Below are 21215 nucleotides of genomic sequence, written 5' to 3'. Positions count from 1 at the left end.
TCACTGACCTGTGTGCCATGTTCTTGTGATTGCAATAAATCTTAGCTGGAAGCATCCTCCTGGTGCCAGTGTGAAGAGGAATTATCATTGTTTAACTTTATAAAACTCATGCCACAAGGTTAAATCAATGTTTTTATTCCATCTTTATTTCACAAAAAAATAAGTCAAGTTTGTGGCTCTTGTTAAACAAGGAACTGACACGTCCTCTATACAAAACTTAACTGTGACCAATAAGAACAGATATGGTGAGCAATATTCACAATTCACAATCCTAATAAAACATAGGCATATTCTTACATTCATTACATCGTCCCTTTTCAGGTATCATAAAATATGCCTAACAAAGTGAAATTTGACTGGTGAGAAAAAGGTAAGGGGTTGTGTGTCATCTACGGTACCTCCGAGTATATAGCCATGTCACACTGTTGTGACAAGTCTTGCTACAGAGGCATCTAGCCAGCTCTCATCTTGAGAATGGAAATGTTCAGAATGGTAAACAAACAGGATTCATCAGCATTTTAAAAGCACATCAAATATCAATTCCACTTGCTGCTAGCCATCGCCACACATTCACATGGAATTTAAGCCCAAGCATTAAGTTACACTTATCCCTCAAAAATAAAGACCAAACGAGACTCCATCTCTGGTCTCCCAACAACATGCTGAACCCAACATGAACCATAGTCTTTTCTTACTTTACCTCTTAACGCTGCATGACTATGAGATATTGGCGTAGGCGGGCACAGGTAAAAGCCAGGAGAGAGACTCCATGACTTTCACTACAACTTCACAAAGAAATAACAGGAAATCTGGAAGAAAAAAAATTGTTAAAATGTCTGCCTTATGAAATTTTTAAAAGCCGTTTCATGTATGTTCATGCGCAAGATTTATTAGTCTTCAGAACATGAGGAATGATTGCATTTGAGTTTTGTACAAAGTCACTGTGTCGTCACTGGCTTTGCAACCATGACAAGGTATCAGCAGATGTGAGTAGAGGGTCAGTTTGAAAACTGAACTTCTGTAGGGGGACTGAAATTGAGGTAGCTACTTCGTACGGCTCTTTTTTAAATACCTTTTCACAGTGAGAAGTTTGCCTGGAGAAGAGTTCTGAGAAGTAACGACACCTGAGGTTGGCACTGTAAACGACGCTGGTGATTCCCCCCAAAACAACCCAAATCGTGGGTAAGGGGGGGGGGGGTGAGTGGTCCTATTTCTGTAGCAAAAATTGCGCCTAGTAACGGGAAATACCACTGGAGTGAAACACTGGGCAGTAAACCTGAGACTAAAAAGTACTAAAGAAGGTAGATTGGGTGCTTTACAGCTGTACCAGAGGGTATAAGTTCGTCTTGTAACTGTGGAGATTAACCCGTTAAGATCACAACTTTATTTCTGTTCTCACTGTAAGAGTCGTGCAGTAGTTGTCCAAGTCAGTGTGCACTGTGCAGTGTCATGGGTCATGTATAGGTCCCGCATGGGGCCATTGTTGCCACCATCTTGATCAGACAGGAAAATAACTGTACATACAGAATGATCCATAAAGCAGGCATTTTTTTACATATATATAATCATATCTAACAACCACATATATGTATATATCACATATGTAGGGGGTACACACGCTTGATTTATACTTTGTTGGGCACCGTGCGGTGTGCAGGAAATAGCTGATCTACAAGCTCACAGCTTGTAGATCAGCTCACAGCTTGGAGATCAGCTATTTTCGGCACACAAACAAAGTATAAATCAGGCTCCAGGGTGCAGGAAACAGGAAAGGCACATCCATCCTCTTCATCCACAGGGTAGAAGGTTGTCGCTCCAGCAGCTCCTAGTGTTTACTGTGATTAAAACAGAAATGCAGTTAAACCACACGTAGTAACAGTGTCTATATAAACCGCTGCTGCTCAACGTCTTGTCTGGGGACCACCATGAGCCCAAATGTACATACAGGTCTGTAACTCTTATGTGAACACATGGAACCAAATGGTCCTCATGGTTCAACTTTTACACTTTCAGAGTAGAGTAAACACTGAAGATTTTACAGTAGGGGTCCCAGAGATAAAGACTGGCATCAAAACTGCAGCCCAATGCATATCAAACTGGGGATCCTTGAACCCAAATGGACAAGTGTACAAATGGAACCAAATGGAGTTACAAACCCATAACGGGTTCAAAATTTGAGCCCAGACCCATTGTTGAGAACCAACGATATAAACTGCTATACACAGAAATTGATGGAGATGTGTTGAGTGGAAATGTGTACATTGGTGTGATAACGCATCATCAACACAACAGCCCCGTACCTCTTGGATCAGACTACTGCATTTGAATCCTAAGCAGCCGTCGCTTGCCCTGAATGGTAGAACGAAGAAATCGATGTTAAAGCCGCAATCTGGGATTTATTCTAGTGAGTAAAACATTTTAATCAATCTGTATTGTAGAGCATGTTAATACCATATAACTAGTAAATGTGTGTGGTATTGTTAAAACAATAATATAACTAGTGTGGTAGAGTACGTATGTTAATACAATATAACTAGTACATCTGTGTGGTAGAGTATGAGTATGTTAATACAATATAACTAGTATCTGTATGGAATTGTATGTTAAACATTAGACCCTGATGTCAGGTAGAACACATGCTGGTTGACCCTGATGTCAGGTAGGACACATGCTGGTTGATAAGTAGCCTGGCATGAATAAGCCCAATGACCCACGTGTTTCAAATCCCAGTGTTACAGTTGAATGACCTCTCCATCAGGAGAGGACATACAACTCACAGAACGTAATAGATTGGAAATACACATCAATGTTAGAAATTAGCGTTTAGTAATTGTGGTTATTTGTATTGTGTGCTCTGATTTATTATGAGCAATCTGAAACTAATTTGCATAAACCTTTACCTCGGCTTAACATGAAAGAATCCTGATTGGGGAAAGCAGTCATGGATATTGTTGATGTCGGAATGAAACCTCGTATCACCATTAACAAGAGCATGTGACTAAGAATACAATATACATTGGATGCACTGACTGGAGCGCAGGTTTGTCCCCCGCCATTCCCTGAAAAATAACCGGTTTGGACATACAGTACAAGGTTTCTGGCCGACAGCAACAATAGTCCCAGTGTTCGTTCAAGAAACGTGGTGTGTAGATTAGTATGCTACAGTAAGTGCTGGTTAGTTTTAGTAGTCAGGTTACCTGCTGGTACCTCAACGGCAGGGACTTCATCATCATCATCTGGAGCTGGGATGATTCTGCCGTGCATGGGTCCTATTCCCAGCACCCTGGGCCTGTTGTCTGTCTGAGGCGCTCCGTCCAGTATTACAACTATGTACTCCTTCTTGGGAGCTTCTGCCGGGGCCTCCACAGGGGCTGCCGGGGCCTCCACAGGGGCTGCCGGGGCCTCCACAGGGGCCACTGGAGCCTCTTCCGTCACTGGTGGCACGTCCTCGGCCGGTGCAGGCTCAGCAGCTATGACTTCAGCAGGGGCTTCTGTAACTGGTGCAGGGGCCTCTTCAACTGGTGCGGGGGCCTCTTCAACTGGTGCGGGGGCCTCTTCAACTGGTGCAGGGGCCTCTTCAACTGGTGCGGGGGCCTCTTCAACTGGTGCAGCCTCAACTGGTGCGGGGGCCTCTTCAACTGGTGCAGGGGCTTCTACAACTGGTGCAGCCTCAACTGGTGCAGGGGCCTCTTCAACTGGTGTGGGGGCCTCTAAAACTGGTGCGGGGGCCTCTTCAACTGGTGCAGCCTCAACTGGTGCGGGGGCCTCTTCAACTGGTGCAGCCTCAACTGGTGCTGGGGCCTCCTCAACTGGTGCGGGGGCCTCTTCAACTGGTGCAGCCTCAACTGGTGCTGGGGCCTCTTCAACTGGTGCGGGGGCCTCTTCAACTGGTGCTGGGGCCTCCTCAACTGGTGTGGGGGCCTCTATAACTGGTGCAGGGGCCTCTTCAACTGGTGCGGGGGCCTCTTCAACCAGTGGAGGCTCCTCTGCTGGTGCCCCCTTGACCTCTTCAACAGCAGCTACCGTCTCCTCTATTATCTCGGCCACCATGGGTACGTCTGAGGTAGAGGCAGCTGCCAGCACTGCAACACAGAACCCAGCCACCCAAAAAACATCACTCTCCCGTCACAGTGAAGACTAACTCCCCTTTCCCCACATAGCTACTGTTTCTACTGGACTGCCTTACGGAATGATGCTGAGAGATGAGGTGTTTAACCATGCCAATTAGATTCATATTCATAGCTTTCTAAAATCCCAGTAGTAGTATGGGCGTCACAAAATATTGAAATATTAAAACGTAACTATTATGTATAGTTGTGACGTTATACTGTATCACGATATACGTTTTTGGCTGGTGAAAGTTACAGGAGTTTTTACTGTATGGTATGTGATATGAAATTTGAGATTACCATAATAAGAGTAATCATTTTGGAGAGAAATTAACACTCACTTTTAGCACTTTTTAAATTAAGATAATGGCCAATGTTGATCATTATAGAGCTGACGTCAATATCGTTAGAGGGCGCCAAGTCCACGGTTCATGTACCTTTTTATTTGCATTGTAATTTTAGGATGAAATGTTATCCAGATGCAAGGTGAAATCTGCATGCTTTGCCATAATTACTGTAAATGAAATAGGACGAATTTACTTTAAAGAGAGGAAAATCTATTTAGCCAAATACCATAAAAAGAGGAAAATGTACTTAGCCCAATACCATAGTAGAGTCAAACACGTGTGCATTAGTGAAGTAGAATATATTTTACAGGTGTACTAAGGCCCACACCATACCAATGATTCGCCATGCAATTCCTTGCAACCAAATTATCCCCATTGGCAGTTGCATTGCTGTGACATGTCCTTAAAACAGTTTTGTTGCAAGCAGTTGCGACTAGTTGCGTTGGTGTGGTTTGGGCCTAATGCTATAATAGTGTATGAAATCAGAGAATTGGGTGCAGAAAGCAGGTATAACAGCAGAGGGTAGCAGAGGGCAAGGCAATTGAAGAGTGCTCGCTAGAAAATGGTGCATGGAGGAGATTGTGAACAGTGTCAGTGTGTATTGCGTGCCAAATATATTGTACCATGAAACATGTGACTTTTCAGGCTGTTGCCATCAAATTTACAACCTGAAAATGTGAAAACTGACTGCCTGCCAAATATCACCAGAATGAGGCACACCAAATTAAAGCATTCAACATTTAAAATAGATTCCTTATGTGTGCCGATTTGTAATCAGTGTAATGTTGACAACAATTTCACTAGTTTAGTGCCAATTCATAACTTGCCGTCTGTGTTTAGTGCATTGATTAGGCCTGTTAGAACTAAAGCATGATTGCCAGAGCTTTCTGCACCCAAATGCCCTGCAACAGGTGTAGTCATTAACGCAAGCAAACCAAATTCAGGCAAATTAAAGACGTGAATAAATCTTTCCGGTTTGATAATACTTTTATTTTATGGCTCAATGAATTCCCTTAAACCATTTCATTATCATTTTTTTAATATCCATTCATAAGAATAATCTACCGAGTCCACACAAGGTACTGAGTTGTCCAGTTGTTAACCTTACGAGTTATTTCACTTTCCCTTTACATTTTTTGGATAAAAGTTTTTTACACAGTACAAGTTCTCAGCGCAATCTCATACAGCGGCAAGCTAGTCACACACAGCTGCATGGCAGACCAGTTTAACTTTACAAAGACATGGGTACCAACTCTGTGATATCTGGCAGAGAAGCAGCACAATTAAAAACCATTAAAAGGTAACAAAAGAGACAGTGTTCATAAAATCGCCCAAGAAACAGCCTGAGCATCAGTGGTCGCATCAGAAAAAAGATTTAAGAAAACCCTGAAGTGAGGTGTGTTACTGGTCACCCTGAAGTGAGGAGTGTTACTGGTCACCCTGAAGTGAGGTGTGTTACTGGTCACCCTGAAGTGAGGTGTGTTACTGGTCATTTCAAGTGTGGACTAGAAACTTGAGGTATACAAGGAGAGTAAGGTTCAACTCAACCCTATGTGGAGAGAGGTAAGTGGAGAGAGGTAAGTGGAGGGTGTTTTTGGTCAACACAGTACGGAATCGGCCGTTTACTGTAGGTACATTAGAATTGAGAAATCCTATACATCTACTTCAAACACACACACCGGAAAAAAAGAAAGAATCCTCTCGAATTATCATCTTGTGACGAAAGAGGGAAAATAACAGAATAATTTACTCTGTCTTCTTCTCAATCCTCACATATATACACAGGCATATATTATACAGGATTATGCACGCACAACCCCGTCTTTAGTTTATATTAACATCCACTCCAATAAATACAAAGAAAATATCTATATCTCAGAAAGACAATGAAAGAAGACAATACTGTGAGAGGTGAAGCCTGGTTTGTGGGAAACGGAGGCTAACCTGTCACTAACTAGTGGTTCAAATGACTGACTGGAGGAAACGCTGTAGGTTTGACTTGTTTTCGTGTCACTAAGAGTGATCTATATAATCTCTGGATTGGATAACGCAATAACCATTGACACCATGAACACTAGCATCCCTTTTCTGGGGCGAACATGTGGTTAAAAGAGCAGATCTGTAAGCTCACAAGTTTGTGGATAGGTCATTTTCAGCAAAGATAGTTTGTGTCGAGTGAACAGGAGCCCCAACCGGGGACTCCGGTCAACTAATTTATGAGGTTTAAGTGGTTAAGATTTAAGCCGCTATGCGGCTTGGTAGTACCCCCTAAAACATACGGTTATTAGAATGATTTCATGACACAACATAAAATATCATACATACACGTATACATATATGTATGATAAAACCTTAACCCTAATAACAGTGGGATTATTATTTAACTGCTTCATGTGTGCCAATCAGTTCAAACACATTGTCTAACACAAATAATTTCACGAAAATGTTATGTAAATCAACTTTAGATAATAGGGACCACAATTAGACCTAAAGTGTATGGTTTGTTTAAATCATGCTAACCGTAATAATTTATCTAGATCAGTAGGGAATTCCAATTCCAAGTTATTACTTTGTAATCAATCCAGAGGTTATCATAGAGGGATCTGAGATCAGTGATGTGTATACCACCCTATGGTCAAGGATTATATACAGTATATATACCAGGATAGGACAGACAATCTAATCTAGACCATAGTATGCACCATAGGCGCCCTGGGAGGCAAACTGGTGCCAGAAGATCAATGGAACACATCTGCGTTAATACAGTATTCAGCCTGGCAGATTCATAACAGATCAGAAAACAAGGTGCAGGTTTCAAATGGTTATTCAAATGTTTGTCCCGACGGCTCTCTCTGCAACCAGCTCCAGTTTGCCTCCCAGTGAAGGGTGTTTCTGTCTGTCCTATCCTTTGTTCAAATAATCCTTGCCTGTGGCGTGTGTGCTGTGTGTGTGTGTGTGCGCAACCTCAGGCCTCGGCAACCTCAGAGGCCATACCGTTGCTCTCGGCGACCGGCGCCTCCTCCTCGACGGCAGCGGGCTCTGCGACGGCCTCGGCAGCCTCCTCCACGGCCTCGGCCACTTGGGCCACCTCCTCCGCTACCGCCTCCACCTCCTTGGCCGCTTCAGCCACAACCTCTGCCACCTCCACGACAGCCTCCGCCACCTCTGCAACAACCTCCGCCACCTCCTCCACCACAGTCTCGGGCTCGGCCGCGGCCACGGAGGCTACCTCCGCTACGGCCTCTGGTTCGGCAGCGGCCTCCTCCGCTACGGCCTCTGGTTCGGCAGCGGCCTCCTCCGCTACGGCCTCTGGTTCGGCCACGGCCTCCTCCGCTACGGCCTCTGGTTCGGCCGCGGCCTCCTCCGCTACGGCCTCTGGTTCGGCCGCGGCCTCCTCCGCTACGGCCTCTGGTTCGGCCGCGGCCTCCTCCGCTACGGCAGCGGCCTCCTCTACCTAGGGGGAGTCATGATCATTACATTTTAGTTTAGTGTCGTACATAAAAAACTAACTTTAATTTATAACAATTGTAAATTAAAATTTCGTTTGCAAAGTAAACAAGACTGGGAAAATGGGACAAATAACTAAATATACAAATAAATGGTACGATACTTTTAATAATTGTACACTTTCAAAACATTGGAATAATAGCACATATTGTGTGATCATCGGCTATCAACCGCAATGATTCTGCCTCATCTGCAGAATCATTGCAGTCATCTCAAATAATTGCAACAGGCCTACCTCTGCTGCGGCCTCCGGTTCGGTTACGGCCTCAGGCTCCGCCTCCTCCGCTGCGGCCTCAGGCTCCGCCTCCTCTGCCGCGGCCTCGGGTTCGGCCTCCTCTGCGGGAGCAGCTGCCTCCTCGTCCTCTCCTCCCTCAGCTGCCTCCTCCTCTCCTCCCTCGACGGCCGCCACCTCCTCTCCTCCTTCCTCCTCTGCTCCCTCACCCTCCTCGGCAGCCTCCTCTTCCTCCTCTCCACCTGACAAACAGGAGGTGAAAGGAGGAGCGTCAGAGGAAGCACGGGTTCGACCGGCAACACCCCACTCACACATTGCATCCTGGGTGCAGCCTGCAGCTTGATAACTTCATACACCCTGACTGACGGCGACGCATGCCTTTTGAAAAAGTCTACATTTAACAAATACATGAAATAAATAAAACAACAATTGTTTGATTTAAGTTATGAGCCATAACAACCATTCTTTAAAATTAAATCAAAAAATATATCACCAAGGGGCGATGAAATATTTATCTTTGCTCTTCCACAAGTGATCCAAAATACAGTCATAGCTATGCCATACTCAAACCACTCCAAACACACGCCACTCAAAATACATAATCTCACACAGAGCCATGCCACTCTGAACCTTTACCGTTCCACTCTGCTTGTGACACACCCCACCTGCAAACACCCCTCCCCAAGCCAACGAAGCAAAGAGCAACAGTAGCACAACATTCACAAACCGCCATGCAAAAAAGATAAAGAATGAAAGAAAGGAAGTTATTGACGACAAAGGGTCAGGCTTTGAGGACAGCGGGAAGCATGGGTTAGTGGAGGCGTTTGTTAGGTTCTTACCATCCAATTACAATCTACTAGCTGGAACTCACCGCTCCAAGAGATAGGTCAAATGCGGAGAACGAATCTCGCATACAGCAATGTACAAATAGTAGGACTTTAACCTTTAACTCTGCAATTCTGATAGACAGACACTGAGACAGCCGAAGTAGTTTGTGCGTGTTTATTTTTTAATCTTTGGTCCCCCCTCTACCGAGTACATATTTATCATCAACATTTATTTTATGCGAGCCAACAGTTCAAACAAGAAGCAATTGTATGAGGCAAAATGAGGGAAACAGGGATTTGTGTGTTCTTTTTTTCCCTTTCGCTTTTTTTGGTCGTTAACATCTATCATTACAGTCCATCAATGGAATCAAAAGTAGAACGAACAAAAGGTTGAAGAGCAGAAAAGTGTTATCCAAGTGTGAAACTTTCCGACAAGACACTCCGAGGTGGAGTGTGGGGCTTTTCTTTAGCAGTACGAGGTGGAGTGTGGGGCTTTTCTTTAGCAGTACAGGACAGGAGGAAAGAGGAGGGATGGGAGGATTCTCCCGTTCGTTCACATCCAATCACAGTCCAGTTCTAGGACCAGAGGCGGTCGCAGAGGACCTTAGCTTTACCATTACACTGGAAAGGGTAAAAACCAAAAGGAAAAAAAAGAAAAGAGAGTTAGAGAGGAAACGGGACATTAGTCTTCAATTAACTTAACACACATAGTGTCACCGTTAATCGAAATCCAACCACAAGAGAGACTACCGTACGTTTTGTAAAAAGAATAATAATTAAACAAATGGATACGGGCTGCTTGCTTTAGGTAAATGACTCATGTCTGATGCAGAGGTAGCCTTCTATATTGGGTCAGGTAATACCCATTATGATTGTCTACTCTACATGGAGTCGGTTGCAAATGTAGAAATTTAGTTTATTTTTTTAATATATATTTTTTTACAAAATAAGGAAACAGGGTGGCAGAAAGGGCGGAAAGTGAAAGCATGGAAGGAATGTGAGGAACACAAATTTATGCTCCGTTGCGTGATGATGTCGAGCGCAGAGAACGGGCAAGAACAGCAGACCTGCAAGCTTACAACACATCTGTGCCATGTTGTTGTGAGTTTGTAGGTCGCCTATTTTCGGCACGGGACACCGTCGCACGATGAAGTTTAAATTGGGCTTTAGGTTGATGCGGTGTAGGGTGGAAGTGTGTCGAGAGACGAGGCCCTGTTCTATTTAAACAGGTCTTTCAGTCTCGAGGAACAAGTTTATTTAAACGTGAGGCAATGATGACGATGACAGTGGGAGAAAAAACTAAACAAAACAAAACAAAAAATCTTAACAGAGAAGAGAGACAGGTTGTTCAGCTAAATTGCTAATCTTTGCTTAGACCCAAACGAAAAATAAAACCCATGAACGGCTTTGTAGGCGAGATGTACACAACAAAGAACATTCGTATGCCTGGATATGCAAGTAAGCAATCTACATACTGTACACTAGGTCTAAACACCAATTCAACTTCTTAAAGATGATTCCATATTTGTTACGTCAACTGCTGCTTAAGTGGTTACTGTGCAAATCAAAATAACCCACAAGCAGGACTCTGACCCTCTACTACTGTAACTTCCAAGGATGAAAATGTCAAATGATACTTCATTTTAGTGATCTGACTTTTTAAAATAGGCATAATTTATTTGAGTTTAGGAGTCAACTAGCAGGTTAAACTACCCAGGAGGAACCCGAGAGGCATAGCCATAATTGATACTGTATGTGTTTATCTTCCAATAAGGAAGCCGATTTCTTCAGAGTAAATGGCATTGCATGGTACAAATAATTTACTCTTAAGAAATCGTTGATTGGTAAAGACTTATATGATTGTATATACAGTATATATATATATATATATATATAGTTGTGTGCAGTGTCATGCATTCCAAAAATAGCAAATCTACAAACTCAGTGAAGCTTGTGGATCAGCATGTCAACCGGCACGCAACTAAGTACTTAAGATGTGTTGATACTTTACAGAGTTAGTTCATCTATCCTCTACTAGAGCAGCACAATTCATTAAGAATAACTGAGAATTGTGATCACAGAAGTGCAATAGAACAGAGAATGGTGATATTCCATACCATTTGACGAAAGATATGGCAAGGTGAACAACAAAAGAAAGAAAAAACTCCTACCAAAAAACGTAATTATCAATCAATAATCATGATCACAATGATAAGGATTGTCATTTTAGTCATGGTGCCCTACACTGTGCAATTACTCGGAACAGAGGGCCTTCTAAATGTGTTCCGGACGTCCTGGTAAGCAGCACTGAGCCACGAAGGACAGGGGGTAATGCCGTGCTTTGAAATGTACAGTATATATACATACATACATACCAGCAATAATAATGATGCACAATTTTTGGCTGTCAATTTTCTTTGTAAATCCTTGTTAAAGTGTTATTATTAGTATGCTTTAATAGAAAATTGAGATAATCCAAAGATGCTGAAAAATCACACTCAAGAACATGCTTCAGAGTTCCTTGAGCACAGATCAGAGATTCAGAGAGCATTCAGATTGGGCCAGATCAGTGTTTAGAGAACATTAGAGACCAGGCATTGGAAATAAAATATATGAGGCATGCCATCACAGGACTCACCCTCCTCGTCCTCATCCATGCCTGCAAACAAACAAACAGACAACCACAGTGTTACCACTTCACACACCCTATTAACACAAAACAGGTCTCCAGGACTCCACAATGCTGAGACAGCAATTTCCTCTGCATTATCAGCCTTGACATGTTTATTTACTACAGTACCGACATGTCAGCTTCGGGCCATTATGTTGCGTGTTGGTGTACACAGTGGCTGCACGCTTGCAGATCACAATCGGTAAACAAACGACTTCAGAAGGCGTGGCGGACGGAAAGCAAGGCCTCCACCAATTACATCTGATCTTGATTTATCTTCTATGTCTGCAGCCTGGCCTTGTGATCCCTATCTGAGACTGGTGTAGTTCCGGTTTGAGTTGAAGAAGAGTGAAAATACATAGACAACCCTGTGACAGAACAGCTTGGCTGTGTATTTATAGTCGTTATTTTGAAGAGCAGTACGTTTTGGCAAGGCAAGTAGTAGTAACACACGCTCTAGAAAGCTGGCTGGACCTGACAAGACAACATGAGAGGAATGACCAGACGGAACTATTTGGCTAGAAGCATGGCTGTTGACATGGGGATGACCGGACGGAACCATTTGGCAAGGAGCATGGAGTTGTTGATACAGGGAACGAGAAAGAGAGAAGAGAAAGAGAAAGAGAAAGAGAAAGAGAAAGAGAAAGAGAAAGAGAAAGAGAAAGAGAAAGAGAAAGAGAAAGAGAAAGAGAGAGAGAGAGAGAGAGACACACACACAGAGAATGAGAGACAGAGAATGAGAGAGGCAGAGAGCCAGAGAATGAGACGCCTGTGCAGGCATGTGTGGGGAAGATATTCAATATATGGCATCTATACAGCACATGGTCCACACTTCTTTGGGGTATTTTTTGTCACAGTAAAAAAGTGCAGCATTAGTAGGATACATTAATACAGCGCCCAGGGAACAGTTCGGTTTGCTCAGGGACACTTTGACACACGTGGGAGCCTGGGAGGGTGTGGTCAGTCAGTGACATTGCATTAGACACCGACATAAGTAGAGGATAATCCCAGGTCATCAAATGGTCCCACAATCCTTTGCCTGGATCACATTGCTGGTTTTGTTCAGGGAGAGCTGGAACAGACCAACTAAAGCACTACGTTTTAGTTGTCTGGTACAGATAGATTGTGTGTAAATAGTGGCTTCTTTAAGGGGGTTGAATCCCCAGGCTGATTTTGTCGTTTGTGTTCAGGATAAACAATACAGCACAGTAAAACATGGCAGCTTGCCATGTTTTATCTGATTTCACACTGAAGCTAATCAGATTAATAATGGCTGCCTACGTTGTTGCTGCATTCAACAGTAACAGTGACTAAGCAACAGGCTACAAGACACAAACCGACAGCTTACACTAAAAAAAGAAAAGAAAAAAGAAAGAAAACCAACTTCAACTTTTTTCGCTGCTGCAATGTTGCAGTGAAGCATCAATCATATTTCTATTTCACCCTCTATTTATCCCTTTCTCTCTTCACAAAGTCCCTGCTCTGTTCCATAAATGTTAGAACTGCTCAGTTACCCTTTGCTATTTAAACCTGACATGGCCACGATGTAATGTCCCACCCCATATTGGAATACTGGTCCCTGGTTGGTTATAACCTGGTTCCAGACTAATCTGGTTGGCCGTCACCTTCGTGAAGTCCTCCCACAATTGAGAGGGGCCAGACTTAATCTGCCTGGAACACGCCAATCTCAAAAAGCAGATGAAGGCTGGCTATGCGAGGCTAACAATGTATAACCACGCTAGATCCTTTTGTATGTTTTGTCACCACCAGCGTGAACGCAGCATGTCATGGACCAGTGGTTCCCCAACCGGGGTACGGGGCCTAGTTTGGAAGCAATCCAAAAACTTTTTGCACAAAATCTAAACTTATTTTCATCAATTGTCATCAAGCTTTTAGATCTGCTTAATTTTTGCAGTCTCAGGTTGTCTCAAATAAGAAGATGGGCTCCAAGGAAGAAGGAAATAAAAGGCTTGGGAACCACTTTTCTAGACGATTACAATGTCATCTGCTTCCATTGGTTTAGAGTGGACATGTGGGGTGGCAATGTAATGGAATGCATATAATCAATGCCAATCTGTTCAAAATCCCTATTCTTGTCTAACTGTATTTGGACTGTAGTGTTTAACTTCACAGCATGGGTCTTGTCACAAGCTCCTGTTGCTGTCCTTAGGGTCTGGTCAACAGCTGTTCTAAGGCCTATTTACACTTGACTACTCTCTTTTTGGTTGTTTCAGCAACACTATTGATGTTGTCTGTAAGTGTAACATGACTGTTGTAGAACATAGAATATGACTATTTAAGGACATCTTGGTGTGGGGGTCTGAGATTGGTTCTCTGGCCTGGAGGTCTGAGCTATGCTGCCGTCCTGCTGTTTGTTGCTTGAATCTTCAATAAAATGTTCACACTTAACCCATTTCCACAATAGTATGTACTTACTCTTGGGAGGCCATGGTTTGGCTTTCACCTCTTGTCTGCTGGGCCGGGCAAAGATACCTGCGACACGGTCGTTGTAGCGGGTGTTATCCTCCACCACAGTGTTATATGCCTGCAGAGAAAAGGACAATGTCAAAATCACAGACTTACTAACTTGATAATGCTTTTGTGAAATACTGCACATGTATTCATGAAATGGTTGTGTAAGATACAACTTCTCAAATACAAACTAAATTAAAATCAATTTTTTTTAAATTCGAAAACGTACAACATCGCGGTCAAAGTCTAGTTTTCTTCAAAAATAGAGATCGGACTTAAATATCAGTAGGGCTCTGAAATAGCAGTAACAGAGTGTATGTCATGGATCAATCTTTTCACATCTTTAATAGGAACACGCAGTCAATCTTCCGGCATCCCAGCCAGGAAGACGAGCCGCCTACACACATATTTAGGTATTTATCCCTTCTGGGAGTCAAGCAAGAGTAGCTAGGCAAGTCCTTGTATGGAACTTCTTGCTATAAAAGCTGGCAAGGGTCAGTTGGAAAAATAGGTGACATGACAATCAGCTGTTTTACAAACTCAGCAGGGGGGTGGGGGGGTTTGCAACAATACCATAAACCAAACAATCTTGGGCTAAAAGAACAGGTGACAAAACATTGCAATACAGGGTTACAGATGACCACGACAATGACCCTATGCAGCCTTGCCGCCTTACAACTTGTAGATTGTCTTTTTTTGGTGTGTGCAGCTGCCGTGCGACCAAATTGGAATGGGGCTTTGATGAGAAGAGGAAGACGGAGGACTGGAACTTACATATGTAACAGATGCGGCGAAGGCTCCTGCACACAACACCGTATAGAGGATGTTCTCCCCAGATGGACCGCCTCCTGGGAGTGACGACATGGGCCGCCGCTGGAGCGCTGCCACACACAAACAAAAGTCACATGTTAGTCATTCTCAAACCTTTTTTGCTTCAGTGCTGCCTACCTTTTAGTACGTACCCTTTTTTGACAGACTAAACGGTTCACTTGGAAAACTGCATGAAGAAACCATGCAATTGAGCTGGAAGTTATAGATTGATCGACATGGGGAAACACGATGACTGTCTTTTGTGCCGGTAGCCATGAAAATGGCCCTCCTCATGAATTATATTAGGACAATATCAGTCACCAGAAGCAAGGATATGTTTTCAAAGACTAGGACTTGTCTGATCAAATTATTATGAAATATTTAAATATTGAATGAAGCAACTTAATAACAGCCTGGTTAAATTGATGATTTTTTTTTTTATAATTGATGAATTGGATTAGTTTGATTAACTCCTGCACACCTATATCATTATCATCATACTGAAATTAACAGAAACCAAAGATCTGTTCAACAGTGGTGGTCGACAGTAATGTTGTGTATATACCGACGGTTATAAGTCGTAGTAAATGAGCTAAACATAGCGATACTGGTGGCTTTAAAAAGATTGTCACTGCATTAGGCCTAATGTGCTACTTAAACACATCAGATTGCTGGGAGGAACAGGATTGGTGACGAAGCACACACCGTCACTCCATGATCCCTCCTCTTCTGATTGGATTTAAAGCCTCGGATTTAAATGGGACAAAAATATACCTTTGGCGAGCCCTCGTTGTTTACTTACATCATATATACTTGGATGAAAGGGAACACTCTCTAGTATTGAGCCGACATATGTAGCACCCAGTGTTTACACTATATGTATTTAATAGTCCGCCGCTGCAAAAATTATGTTTTCATGAATTGCAACTTGCAATCGAATACCAAATAATTAAATATGCACAGGGGTCAGGAAGGTCCTTTCAAATTAAACTCATTATTAATTTGTAGTCTCAGAGTACGTATTTATTGCATTGCTCTTGCATAATGAATCCAAATTCAATTCCACATTAGGGCCAGGGTGCAACAGTTAACCGAAATAATCAATATAATCGATTATGAAGAACTGATACGGGGAGGGTGACGATCTGCCAGTCTGGCCACTAAACATTTCACTGCACAAAAACAGGCGTGTGATAGCTGCCAGGAGCTGGTGCTCATCGTGATCAGATAATCTTTAGTGTTTCTTCAAGCATGACAATGTTCAATCTACTGCAGCCAAGCATGCAGCAGGGCACCGCTATCCCATATCTGCAGCCAAGCATTCTGTTTATCAGAATGATAAATCATATATAATATATATCAGAGTGATATAGTTAAAATAAGTAAAAGAAATTGCATTTTTGGGTCAGGATACCAATTTTATCTAATGAGAGAGACAACTCATATTCAGAGGATAAACAAGTGGAATGAGCAGACAAAATTGAACAATATAAATAAGCTGATAAATGGGCACTTTCTCGATTGGGTGAAATTGGCAGCCCACCTGAAACTGTATTTTCTGTTCATTGATTAATTTCTATTTCTATGGAAACTACTAGAATTCTCGTACTTTCCCTCTACACCGCCAACTATGAGAATTCTCGTAGATAAAGCTTTATATCAAATATGAAACAGTTTAGCATTAAACACTGGCCCGGTTGCTAGGCAACGCCTTGCATACCACCAGGAAACGTGCATACGCATCCCATAGAGCAGGGGTCCCCAACCTTTCTGATACCAAGTACCAGCTGCCAGTTCATGAACATTTTGTGGACCGGAGGGTGGGGGTTTTCATCTTTTCGCTACTTTCTGCATGTATCAAGAACATGCATTGCGGGCAGTCACCCTTAAGTGACTGGGAGAACAGATCTACAAGGCAAACAACGCCCCCTGATGCAATGCATTACATGCCCCTCAATAACAACCTCAAACGTTGACGTATTTAGAGCATTTTAACTCTTTTATTGCAGCTAGCTGTAATAAATCTCAGTTTCCACTTCCCAGTGCCACGATCAGTGTTCACATCCAGGCACACATGCCTGGATATCAAAACACGTTTCAACATCTCACCGCCAACATGTCTTCTGCGGCTTGGAAATATTTCCAAAACAGAGATATTGTTACAGTGTTTCAGCAGTCAGTGTGGAATTAACGTATGCAATTAATGCATTCAAAAGTGCTGAATAAATGTTTTATGGACCCCTAATAGTGATTATGTTTTAAGTTAAGTTTTGCCATAATCAGGTACCTTTAAGTTACGGCCATGACAGCAATGGTAGGCCTACAAAAACTGTAAAAAAAAAAGGGAATAATAATAATATAATATAATATAATCATATTTGGGCTATTCGGTATTCGGTTTTCAGCCAACCATTTCCTATATTCGGTATCGGCCAAGAATTTCTAGAGTTTGAATGGACAGGTAAGTCAAAAGGGAGACATCGAAGAGGAAGGATGGATGGGGAAGGATCAACATATACATCAGGGATCTCCATCCCTGATGATGTCACGAGACCTGGGCGGCTTTCCCCATGTATGGGGATTTTAAGTATTACTGACTGACTGACGGACGGACGGACAAAGATGTACAATTTCATAGTAAATGCGACCTGCGGCCCAGTCCACAACAATGATTCAATGCAACAAAACCATTGCACAGAGAAACTGCAGTGGTCAGTATTGACCCGTTGCAGGTCGGTGCAGTTTTGGGATTCTGTTGCCATGTGGTTGCAAAGTTGCAAGTCTTTGCATGGCGAATCATCAGTGTGGACTGGGCTTTATATACACACACTACATGCCATCTTGCTCTCTAATGTTGCCACAACGTCCACCAGCATACGGATTAGCTGACCCCTCATAATCTTACCAACTAGTAATCCACTCTATAACATCCTACCTCCACCCACCCCACTCTCACTATACAGGCTAATAGGCTCTACTCAGTCTACTGTTGTCTGTAGTAGTCGCGGACGGATGTGATGAAAGTGGTCAGACTACTAGCAATATGGTCAGGATGGCAAAGTGTTAGGCCAGGATATGTTGCTTTAGTTAAAGGGTGCTTCTGGGGTCAATAGTCTGGGTGTCCCAGTAGGCCAGTACAGCTCATCTTGCAGCAAGGCTCTGACCTATTTGTCACTGCACTGCAGCAGGAGTGCAATCCAGTTCATGCATGGAGGCACGCAGGGCTGGACACTCCTAAAAACTGCTCTTTTTGTCACACACACACATGCATGCACACACACACAGCTTGATAGCCGGACAACAGAGAATAACCTCACTTTTGCGACTAAGGCTGTATAACCAACACATAATTTAGAAAATGTGTCCAGAAAATCTGTTCTTGTATTGAATGACATGTCCAAAACAGTGATGTTTACGAGCAAATTGGCTGGCCATGTTACTGCATCATTTTAATTGGGATAAATCAAAGCACTCAATGGGCAAGCATTAATGTTACAATTCGTGGTACGACGAAGGTTAGTAGCAGGAACGGTTTGGTGTGGTTCAGGACAGTTGGGATAAGGATCTAGTAGATCTAGTTTGACCCCGGGGTCCAATGCCAGACAGACGGACATACATATTAAGAAACAAAACAAAACTATGCTTTTCAACATGGTACCCAGGCCAGTCCACTACCCAGAGGTTGTTGAGGGGAACCCCAGCAGGCCAGCTAAATGATAGATGTACAAGTAAATACAACTAGATAATGTACACAAGTTAGTGTTTGATTAGCATTTCACTGTTAACTCTAAAGTAATTCTGGACCAAATGACAAAATCAACACAATCAAAATACAGTAGAAAATATAAAAATCATGGGCCTGTGGCCTTACACAGTGGTTCTCAAAATCAGGGTTCCTTGAAGGGATTCCCCACTAGTATTGATAGATAGGAACTAAATGGACCATTAAAAGTCTGTAACTGAAGAGTGCACAGAAATGGTTACGGGATCATTTGGTTCCATTCCCATAACTGTGTTGCGTTTGTACACAGTTATGGGGGTCCTTGGCCTAAATAGGGGTCCCTGGGAACCTCTCTGGCCTAGTAGTGCATATGAAAAGTGAAGAATCACTAGTCCTGGATCAAGACTATCGTAGATGTATTTTATCGAGTCTGACTTTTGCTTTTGGAGTTTTGTATCCATGATAAGAAAGCAGAAGTCAGACTAGAAACTAATAAAAATCCATCAATGATAGTCTTGATCCAAGGCTAGAGAAACACTAAATGGTATTGTACAGTCTTCTTCATGCCATGACACCTCCAACAATGGCTACCCAGAATAACATTTATAAAATAAAATAAATGTAAGCCCATCTTTTCCAGTGTTAGAGCATGTGCCATCACCCTACCCACCGACCAGGGGCGCACATGTCGCATACATTCTCCTGCATGGACAGTGCAGTACAGTCTTTAAATTGAGACCGCTGTCACGCTCTGTACCACGTGTCCCTCAACATACAGGAACCTTCCTTCACGTATGACACATACATGGATCGAATGAAGGTCACAAAAAGGTGCTTCTAAAACGCCACTCAGTTGTGTTTAATGTTGACAGTTGGCGCAGATTGTGTGTGGTGTTTAATATCCTAACAATAATGCTTATGCATTAAATTGTAGACCTCTTTATAGAATGCAATAGCATGGCTGTCTGTCGACTGTTTAGATTCCAGTTTGTGTCAGCTAGGCTGAATATCAGACGACTATATTGGTGAAATAAACATCAAAGATGCGTTGCTACAGAATAGTATTTTGGTCTAAATTGTAACTCAATCAATTCAAAATAAAGAGACTATTCACTTCCCAATTTGAACGCAGGCCTGTCCCATATCGCTCTATATTTAGCTCACAGTGGGACCACATGAAAAAAGAAAGCCTCAGTGAGTGCATCATCTACAGATTTTCATATTATGACCTTCACCTCTCCCCCCACACGATGCCATTACATTATCTGCCAGCTTTGAGAAGTACTAGCGATCAGAGCCCGCATGGATTGGGGACAAAATGTTCTCTACTGTTCCGCGGAATTTACGCACAGAAACAACAGAGCCACGACGACGGCTCAACGTTGAACTGCTGCGGTGTGAGATAATCGGGCAGATTGCGTCACTTACACCAGAGATAGAAGCTAAAAGAATCCCAAGTTCATAGTATACTAGTCGGATGGGTTTGGTGTGTGGTGTCGTGGGAAGAGGGGGTTGAAATAAGCCCACCCCAGAAACTCACCATGCTGTCGGGGTAAACTGTAGGCTGCTTTCCGCGCCAGAGGCCCACATCTCTGCCAGGCTGCCCTGCACGAAAACATCTTAGCTGGCTGTGTGTGTGTGAGGGAGAGTGGAGCTGTGGGACTGACTGAGGAAGGTTATCTTCAACAAGGACAGAATGAATGATGGCTCGGCACGCAGTGATCCTCCTCCCTCCCTGATGGGACTGGTGATGACGGCGGCGTGTGAACAGAGAGACGCAGACACACGCAACGCTAAGCTCTTCCCCCCGAACGCTGTGTGTGTGCTGTTGTGTACTAGTGTAGTAGAGGCGAGCTCGTCCTCCTCTCCTATGTCACTCACTCTGATGCCTAAATTATGCAAACCACGCCCCGTCTTCAGAATAGCACGCACGGATTGCACAACACAGATGTAATGTCAAAACAACGCAAATCAACACGCGTGCTGTGAACATAATAGAAACCGCGGCCCGCGCAGGTCATATGGTCCATGGAGCCTGACATGCACCCGACCACAACAAAGGTGACCTCGTATGGGATCTGTTTGGTACCTACTGTATCAATCATATAGCTGGGTGGGGACTTCCTGGAACCCCTTCAATGACCTTTGGGGGTCCTCACTTTTAGAACCACTGGCATACGTAGATCACCGACACCAAGAGCCGACATTAATATCATCCCAATCATACACACTAATAATCAGATCAGGTCGTCACCACTGTAAACCAGGGTGGTTCTCAAAGTTGGGTCTGGAGACAGCAGGACATTGAAAGGGGTTCCAGAGAGTCCCCAATAACACTATTTAATGCACTGCATTAGTTCAAGCACTTTAACCCTATTTTATACTTTGGCTATATATGTACATATCTTTGTAAATTTGTAATATTGTTTGAAAAACTCGCGTTAAGATGGGATCACTGCCACAAAATAGCAGCCAAATAAATATCAACTTGGGGTTCCTTGACATGAAAAGGTTTGAGA

General features: G+C 43.2%; 1 protein-coding gene and 1 long non-coding RNA gene across 7 annotated transcripts; one reads left to right on the top strand and one right to left on the bottom strand.

Annotated features, from left to right (window-relative positions):
* Window positions 1–119: 119 nt before the first annotated feature.
* Window positions 120–20520, bottom strand: mgarpa (mitochondria localized glutamic acid rich protein a). Of its 6 annotated transcripts, XM_080774719.1 has the most exons (10): window positions 20237–20520; window positions 14940–15046; window positions 14130–14238; window positions 11661–11681; window positions 8199–8437; window positions 7451–7910; window positions 3802–4082; window positions 3208–3729; window positions 2301–2349; window positions 120–1835 (listed from the first exon to the last, which is right to left on the bottom strand). In XM_080774719.1, the coding sequence occupies exons 1-9, from the start codon at window positions 20313–20315 to the stop codon at window positions 2314–2316; spliced, it is 1854 nt and encodes a 617-aa protein (XP_080630845.1). In that variant the 5' UTR covers window positions 20316–20520; the 3' UTR covers window positions 120–1835; window positions 2301–2313. The 6 variants fall into 6 exon arrangements, with proteins under 6 accessions (XP_080630845.1, XP_080630846.1, XP_080630842.1 ...); XM_080774720.1 differs by having other exon boundaries at window positions 3208–4082; window positions 7451–7820; window positions 8196–8437; XM_080774716.1 differs by having other exon boundaries at window positions 3198–4082.
* On the top strand, window positions 5034–6772 carry LOC308323103. The gene is made up of 2 exons (XR_013964799.1): window positions 5034–5852; window positions 5907–6772. It is a non-coding gene; the product is annotated as an uncharacterized lncRNA (long non-coding RNA).
* Window positions 20521–21215: the final 695 nt, after the last annotated feature.

The sequence above is a fragment of the Protomyctophum bolini genome, assembly GCF_963924005.1.
Source record: "Protomyctophum bolini genome assembly, chromosome: 10".
NCBI classification, from domain to species: Eukaryota; Metazoa; Chordata; class Actinopteri; order Myctophiformes; family Myctophidae; genus Protomyctophum; species Protomyctophum bolini.
This window is presented reverse-complemented; position numbering and strand designations above follow the sequence as displayed.

Coding starts and splice junctions, on each gene's coding strand:
- mgarpa (XM_080774715.1), bottom strand. CDS start 20,315: ATGTTTTCGTGCAGGGCAGCCTGGCAGAGATGTGGGCCTCTGGCGCGG. Junction 7,911..8,198: donor AACCGGAGGCCGCAGCAGAG/GTAGGCCTGTTG, acceptor GACTCCCCCTAG/GTAGAGGAGGCCGCTGCCGT. Junction 2,350..3,207: donor ATGAAGTCCCTGCCGTTGAG/GTACCAGCAGGT, acceptor TCTACCATTCAG/GGCAAGCGACGGCTGCTTAG.